This window comes from Wolffia australiana, chromosome 1 (assembly GCF_029677425.1).
Source record: "Wolffia australiana isolate 7733 chromosome 1, ASM2967742v1".
NCBI lineage: Eukaryota > Viridiplantae > Streptophyta > Magnoliopsida > Alismatales > Araceae > Wolffia > Wolffia australiana.
Genome location: NC_135835.1, coordinates 14187940 through 14196855, shown reverse-complemented (window position 1 = coordinate 14196855; position 8916 = coordinate 14187940). Strand labels below are relative to the sequence as shown.

At 39.9% G+C, this 8916-nt stretch overlaps 1 protein-coding gene across 1 annotated transcript; it reads right to left on the bottom strand.

The window, feature by feature from the left end:
* GAUT7 (galacturonosyltransferase 7) lies at window positions 1-6734 on the bottom strand. The gene is made up of 10 exons (XM_078581092.1): window positions 6465-6734; window positions 6038-6066; window positions 5890-5949; window positions 5717-5773; window positions 5406-5496; window positions 5247-5299; window positions 4327-4625; window positions 1951-2308; window positions 1012-1557; window positions 1-522 (listed from the first exon to the last, which is right to left on the bottom strand). The coding sequence occupies exons 1-10, from the start codon at window positions 6601-6603 to the stop codon at window positions 235-237; spliced, it is 1920 nt and encodes a 639-aa protein (XP_078437218.1). The 5' UTR covers window positions 6604-6734; the 3' UTR covers window positions 1-234.
* Window positions 6735-8916: the final 2182 nt, after the last annotated feature.

Genomic DNA, 8916 nt, shown 5'->3' with positions numbered 1-8916 from the left:
AAGGTGAAACTTGTAACCCAGAAAGAATGGATATTTTGGCCCAATTGGCAAAATTTCAATGATATTTGCGTGCCACATCGTCAGGTAAATCCACGTGTCAAAACCCTCCTCTTTCAACCTTCTTCTGCTTAAAGAGCTGACCCGGAAGCCGGAGTTGACCTGGATCTTTATTTCTCAATGAATTTGAATCATACTATGGTCAAATCCAATGGATAATCTGGTCAACGGCCTTGGTCAACGCCCAACATTGCACTGTTCCATGAACCTGTTTCCCTGGGGCAGGTAGCGCTTCCAGTAGCTCTTGTACTTGGGAATCCCCAGCTCCAGCCAGGGTTTCATGTTCCCATTATAATGCAAGATGGCGACTTTTTCAATGGACTTCGCCTTGATCGAGAAATCCGTGCCCAGCCCCGATAAGACCCAGGAATCATCCAACACATGCACGAGATCTTGAAGAGCCAGCAAGCTCGCAGGCAGGGCCGCAAGTCTCCATGATGTATCCTCGCTTCTCGCAGACGCCACCTGCAGATATTATTTTTTTTCAAGGTTTACGGTAGTCGAGGTTCAGGGTTTTCTTTTTAGGGTTGCAACACAAGTACTTCACAAGAGGTCCTACAAGTAACATTCTGATAACATCTCGTGAATTGATGCTATATGATTTTGCCCAATCTAGACGGTTTTTCCCTGTTTATTACCCTTCCATTTTAAGGTTTAGGGTTTTGGGTTTAGGATTTTCTATAGAGAGAGCAAGACAAGGACTACACACAAGTTTCGCACATCTTATTATCATCCGAGCTCAGACACTGTGCATTGATGCTGGCATGATTTCATCCAACCTGAGAGGTTTTCTCTTTAAGATTTCGGGTACGGTTTTTTAGGAATCTCTTTCAAGGGTTGCGGCACAATGACTCAATAGGAGGTCACCAATCCTATGAGCAGCAGAACTTCAGTTTTTCCTTGTTTGTTAAGTAAGTTTAAGGTTTAGGGTTAGGAGTTTAGAGTTTTGGGTACCTTGTTGAGAAGCTTCTTGTAGCTTCTTGTGACACCAAGTGTCCTCCATTTGTCCAAGTCTATAACATTTAAGCCTGTCAGCCAGAGACATGCATCCCGGTCATAGTGTTTAACACCCAAGTGGCTCTCCAGGTCACCGAGGCGCACCCGGCAGAACTCGGCGGCAGCGCTGACCTTATTCTTCAAGTCCACGTTCCACAACAGGGAGAGATCACGCTGGACAACGACATCATCGTCCAAAACAATTATCCTGTTCAGGCTTTTGAAGATATCCCCCAGGAAGAAGTATAGATGACCCGGCGCTGAGATGTACTCTGTTCTCATGTTCAGCTGGGACGATGATCGATCGGCCTTTTGAACTGAAATTCGATACTCTTCCGACAAGGAGAGATGAGGCTTCACCCATTTTGAATTATTTTGAACATAATCTTCGATATCCACCACACGGATCAAGGCTTTCTTGAACTCATTTGTTGAAAACCAGAGCTTTATGGAAAAGAAATTCTGGGTGTCCGTGAGAATGTGGAAGACCAGAGTCTCGGTTTCCTGTCAATAGCGTAAAACATATTAGTTTCTGTACAGTCTTTGCCATCATTGATGGCGATGATGAGTCATAATGTTCCTCTCATTCACCCTTACTAGGATGATGACGATGATGAAGAAACCATCATCGTCTTTCGTCCACAACAGAACGATGATGACAAAATGAAAGCATCATCATCTGTCGTCATCATCCTCTTGTTGACCTCACAACAGAACAACGATGATGACGATGATTTTCAAAAAAAATCATCCCCTTGTTGACCTCGCTCAGAAGACAAGATATGACAAATTACCAGAGTCATTATCATTTGCCTGTGGGAAGGATGATGTCGATTTTCATTATGCCCTAGTAAATTGGATGCAATCATAAACATTATAGATAACGTAGAGACTCACCTTGGAGTTCATCACCGTTGAGTTGACTGCGACAGATGCTGCTAGCACATTTGTAGAGTAAATAACGAAATGATGAAGCGCAGGGTCGAGAAATCTCTTCGAATAGGCTTCATCTAAATCGGATGGTGGAGAATTAAAATATTCAAAGGTAAGTGTCATTGGAAGGCAATGGTGACTCTTGGGCAGTGTCTGAACACCAACACGATAAAGAAATGCGCTTTGTCTCCTGTGGAAGTTGAGCTCGTCTTCTGTCAGGTCAAGGATTTGCTGCAGTTTCTTGTTAACGTTGAAGCAGCCAAGGTGGAAAGATCTCACTTTTTTAATCAACCCGTCCATACTTTGTACTTGCTTCTGTGCACTAGAACGAGGAAAACACTAACAATTAATCTTTTAAATCATCGGCTTGGCTCATAGCAAATTAACAGGCGTACTATTGTCAGGCAATAGTACATTTAGCTGTGAGGATGAATGCCTAGTGCTTGTAACATTCTCTCTTTTCACCACATTTATTTGGCTCATTCATGAAGATACAAATGAGTCAAATAAATATGGCGAAAAGAGAGAATGTTATAAGTACGAGGCACCCATCCTCACAGCTAGTATCAATGGATTATAGGTGAGTTTAAAAGTAAACTTGATATAAATAACCAATAAATATCACAAAGTTTACAACCTACTTGAACCTAATATGAAACGATGAAAGGAAGGATTGAATGATGGTGGAACCGTTCTTCCCAAACCTCTCAGCCTCACCATATTAGAGAATAATCACCGCGCCTAATTTCTATAAACGAGAAATCAAAAATGCATTCCAACTGGATAAATAATCATCCTTCCAGCAGGGATGTTCAAGGGGTTCGGTGTGGAAATGCACCCCAAGCGGAAGAATCTCTGACTGTACAAAACCCTTTCGGCAGTCAGAAATGCAGTTCTTTGACAGAAATTTGAATCGCCCAGCACTCAAAACCGCCCAAATATAGTGTAACTAAATTAGACTAGTAAATATGTTGAATTTATTATTATAAAGTCTAACATATATTATATTGCCATGGGATAAGTACTGAGATTTGACAAGGCTAGCGAAAGGTGGGACGGGATGGAACAGCGGAACAAGTGTAATGGAATGGAAAGGGAATGAAAGGTGTAGAAAGGATGGATTGGAAAAAGGGTTAAACGGGATGGAAAGGGTGGAATGGGATGGAAAAGGTGGAACGGTAGGAATGGAACAGAGTGGAAGAAATGGGATGGAACAGTGGAACAGATGTAATGGGATGGAACGGAAATGAAAGGTTTGGAATAGGGTGAAAAGGACAGACTGGAAAAGGGTTAAACGGGATGGAAGGGATGGAATAGGATGGAAAACGTGGAACAGGAGGGATGGAACAGAGTGGAAGAAATGGGATAGAACAGCGGAACAGATGTAATGGGATGGAAAGGGAATAAAGGGGTGGACTGAGTTAAGGGGTGGAATAGGGTGAATGGATGGATTGGAAAAGTGTTAAACCGGATGGAAAAGGGGTCGAATGGGATGGAAAAGGTGGAACGGGAGGAATAACAGCGGAAGAAATGGGATGGAACAGTGGAACAGATGTAATGGGATGGAAAGGGAATAAAAGGGGTGGAATGAGTTAAGGGATAGAATAGGGTGAAAAGGATGGATTGGAAAAGGTTAAACGGGATGGAAGGGGTGGAGTGGGATGAAAAAGGTGGAAAGGGAGGGCTGGAACAAAGTGGAAGAAAATGGGGTGGAATGGCACAGTGACTGCGAGCTGCGCCTGTTTTTTCTTCTTTAAAAAAATCTGCCCAGGAACCACAAAACTGCTCAATCCCTGAGCCTGCGTGTTGTTCAGGGAAGATGCCATGCAGGCTGCACGATGAGCCGTTCAAAATTCGAACAGCACCACGCAACCGTGCACCACTTGTAAGCAAACAATCCCTATCTCGCCATTCATGCTCGTTAGAATTGTCATCGTCGTTATGCCTCGTTCACAAGTAGGATGCCAATGAAGATGACTAGGACAACTTTGTCTCATCATCCCTGCTTGTCACTCTCACTCTGTTAACCTATATCTGACGACGAACGGCATTAAGTTCTCACTGTCATTGTCATTTTGTCTGTGGCCAGAGTGACGAAACCCCCATTGACAATCAGGCATCAGAAAATAACGTGACAGGTTTTGGATGATAATTTCGTCATGGTCCACAAAAATAGACGGATATTGCATCTTTGCGGAGAAAATGTTTGCTCCATGTATGCGGAGAAAATATTTGCTCCATGTTTGCAGAGAAACAGTAAACAACAGTAAACAACAGGAAGATGGAAATTGAGCTGACTTTTAAGATGAAAAGAGAGTCATTGCGAATAGTAATACTTACTTGGACGACAGGTCCGCATCAACCAGAGCATCACTCAGCATCTTCTCATGTTCTTGAATGTTTTGCCTCAGTTCAATTGATAGCTTCTCTGCAGACTGATGTTTAGCAATACTGGGATATAATGACCTGGCCACAAAAAGCTGGTCTTTCATTTCCTTCACCAAAAAGTCCTGCATTTTCTCCTTATTGTGTGCAGACCAGAGGCAATAACTTCCTAATCTAAATTGGCATAAGTTTTCAGCTCCAGCCTCAGGTTCACCCCCATCTGTACCCAAAACCTTTTGAGCCGGCTTGTCAATCTACAGTTATGTTGAAGAAAGACAGGGATAAATGAGAGACAGGGATAAATGAAGAAAGACAGGGATAAATGAGAGCGTATTTGTCAACTGATGTATCGCAGATATTAAAGATCAAATCTTCAGGAGAGATCATAAGATTTAAAATTTTACTAATGAAACATCCAGTTTGATAAGTCATGTTCATTCTTCTCAGACTGAATGGAACTTCAAGGCATTACGGAATCAACTAATGGTAGGGTTGGCCATCCCAGGCGAAGTAATTATTCTCAACCAGATATCGTCATCATCATCGCCACAATCCGGAGTGATGGCGACAATCACAATTCCCACTTAAAAACGGGATGATGATAGTAAGACAACAGGTTAGGATGACGAGTCAATGAAGAGGAAGGGAGAGAAAGAGACACTCCCAACTTAGGAGGGATGTTTGAGTATTGACAGATATTGGATCCGTTTAAGATGAGTGAGGATGACAACGAAGACCTTGTTGTCATCATCTTGGCTCAGACAAATGATGAGGATAATGACGACTTATCATCGTCATTAGGGATGGTGAGCCCATACTAAAGGCCCATGGAGAGCACCTAAATTCATGAGAGCTGACTGTAGATAAATGTTAACCTTTTCTCTTCCAAGGGGGAACTTTAGCTCGTCTTGTCTAGATGCAGTCTCTCCTGCGTGGAGCAAAAACAATTGGAAATATGTGACTGAGCATAAATTCATGAGCAACTGAGAAGAACAGCAATCCATGTTTTTGGATGGGTTGTGTAACTCACAAACCTTGCGATTGTAAATCTTTCGGGGGAGAATGAGCAGCGAAGCTTGTTGTGTTGTCGTCTCCAACTTTTGTCTTCGATGGCTCTCCATCATCCTGAAGGACAGATATTTCTGTTACTTTAGACTTATAATAAAAATTAAATAAACAAAATAAAAATAAAATAAACAAAAATAAAGGAAGCAATCAACTAGTGAGCAAGCTGAGCAATTGCTGGATGATTAACAGTAGAAAAGTTAATTGCACAAGGTTCATATAAGAAAATAGAGAATATATTCATGAAACCAAGAGAAATTCACTGCGAAGAGGTACAAACTTTTGAAATAGAAGGGCCAAATCTTGAAGGGTTATCCACATCTCCTGTCGGATCACCCTGCGTGAGATCATGAGTAAATATGGATTAACTAGTTACCAAAGATACCTCCATAATTTCGAATAAAGATAAAAATGGTTCGCAAAAGACATGATTGAAGAGAGCATTGTCAGTACCTCTACAGTACTGAGGTCATCTTTTTGGACAGTCTTCTCAATTCTTCCAAAGGCGGAACTCTATTCCAGTAAAAAAATAAAACTATCATTTAATCAAATGAAAAGAGTAGCCACATATCATATCCGTAAATAAATATTTGTAACAAACCAGGGACCAACGATCTTCCGTTGGATGACCTGCAAAGATAAAGCGGACGTCCTTAGAAATTCCCCCCAATCGGTGAAATAAAATGCAATAAAACCACAAAGAATGTAATTTACTGTGCTTTGCTTTACTTTGTTGAAATCTAGGCTTCATTCACATCGTTTTGAGAATGTAATTCCAGTGGACGGACTACTCCAAAACAATGCGAATGAAACCTAGATTTCAACAAAGTAAAGCAAAGCAACAGTAAATTACGCAGCAAGAACGCAATAAATGAATCTAGATTTCGGGACATCAACAGCCCGGAAAACGAGGATTCCACAAACCTAGGTTCAGCTACCCTACTCTATAATCTAACCGAAAACGGCTCAGATCTGCGGCCAGAAACCTACAATATGAGCAAATTAACTGATGAAAATGCCCAACGTACCATAAGGGAAGCGATTGTGGAGACCGAGGAGGAATCCAAGCGGAACAAGCAGCGATAAGAAGACGAGAACAATTACGGTGAATGCGAATCCTTTCGACCTCCTCTTCGACGGAGCGGAGGCTGCGAGATTACCCTTCATCGCCAGCTTCAACGCGCTCGAGCGATCTCGCTTTCATTCGCAGTACTCGTCGCTCTCACTCCCAAGCTAGACTCTGGACTGAAGTTTTGCCGAGAAGATGCCGCAGAGATCGACTAGTAAAGAAGAAGAGGACTTGTACTGTCTGATTATTTATTGGCAAACTATATTCCTTTCGGTCATTATCAATGTCATTATATTTTAATCATTTATGAGCGAAGATCCAGGCGCACCGACGGCGCTAGATGGAGATTCAGTAAATGGACGGTGGATAGAGCGGGTAGTGGAAAGGGAGGGTATTTAGAAGAGGAATGGTTTTTTAGGGGCCTATCCGAAATTTCAACACTTACTGCTAGTTGGAAATTCTACATCGGACCAGACTGATATCTGGATAACAGATCGCAGTATCGGATATAGGTTGCTACAGATATCACTCTGAAATCAATATCTGCTTGGCAATGATATCTTATACTGGTTTTTTCAAAATCTGACTAAATATTTTAGATAGTTTTTCTTATGTTGTGTTGAGTATAATGTGTAATGGCCTAAGTATGAATATAGTTTATTTAATTAACTGTATAGCCCATGGACTGAAGACATGCAAAAGGGGAAACTGTAACAATCAAAGACATTAGTTGAGAGCCCATCTTAGTGAAGTATGTGAGAAATTGTGCCTTTGTGACAAGGTTTTAATTCATTATTGGTTTCAAATATAGCAATATATATGTTGTGTTGGTTTTTCAATTTTTCCATTAGACAAAATTTTCTTTATAATAAAATTAAACATCTAAATATGGGAATCCCACGTTCATAGATCAATGTCAGGGATTAGGACATATATCTGATGCAATTATCAGAATCTGATATCTGGCACTAGCATCTAGCCCCATGTTGTCACTGTCGGCATCCGTCATGAATCTGACACTGACATCAAAAATTGACTCCATTTTTTTCCAAATATCAGATTTATCCAACATCAGATATCAGATGGATATTGAAAGTCAAACCCTATGGGCTGCACCAACTTTGCCACTTTCCATAAACTTTTGTAAGGAAATGTAAACAAAATGATGAGGGACTTTACTTTATTTGGTAATGTACTAATAGATCTGAGACGAGGTTCTTTGGAGGCTGATCAAGAAGTCTTGGAATAGAGCACCACTCCACTTAGGACTCGCATCAAAATGAGGTTTGTGTCATCTCCTTTTCTCTGCATCCCTACATTTTGTCATCATAATATACCATCCTAATCAACCCCACAAGTTTCAAATCAAATGACTTTCATAATCACCCCACGTCCTCATCATTCTCTCGGCCACAACCCCCTTTTCATCATACTTTTCACAAATCTGATCATTACATTCATCGCAACACACAGGTTACTTCATTATAATCTGACAACACTTGAAATATTTTATACCCAGAATCATTATTCATATAATGTACATTTCTTCCATTCCCACTCTTCCTCATACACATTTATACCTATGCTCACACTCGTACCTACATTTCACATTATGATGTACGATTTATTTGAGTTATAAATTTCTTACTCTCCATAACCATACTATTAACAAATAGTTGAAATAATTATCAATACATAGAAATTTCCAATAATATCATACTCAAATTCCTATACTACCCTCTATTATCACTATCTTTCTTATTTCATCTTCTTGTCCTTGTATTTATGTATTTTACCTAAATGATTTAACACTTTCATTACGTAAATTCATTGAGTATTGATCCATTATTATACTGTACGAAGTGAGGAAAATATAAATGTTGTTTCACAAAATTAATTACTCACAATGAACAAATAAACCTTAATATAGGGTTCACCTGGGACTGAGTTCCATAATTGAAATATTACGACACAGTGTTTAATGATTACATAACACTTCTCGTTAATAACCCTTCATTAAATAAATAATCTGAAACTCATAAGTGGCTCAAAAATGTAAAGGGATCTTAAGTTAGACATTAATCATCACGATGTTTACTAAATTTAATTTGCGTCTCAATTTAAAATTGTATTTATTTATTTATTTTAATTAGATAAAATCGGTTCATATAAAACTCCATATTGAATTAACGTTATCGAATAACTTATAAAATACATTGCAGCCAAGTCATATGAAGTTGCATGTTAAAATAAATTAATTATTTAACTTATAAAATAAATTGTACTTAAATAACATAAAATTCCATGTCATCCAGTTGATCCGTTCTCCTCCATTTCTGCGCATCATTTTCTAATCAGAAGGCCATCTACCTGGCGACTTCTTGCTGCTCAACGCAACAAATCGCTTCGTG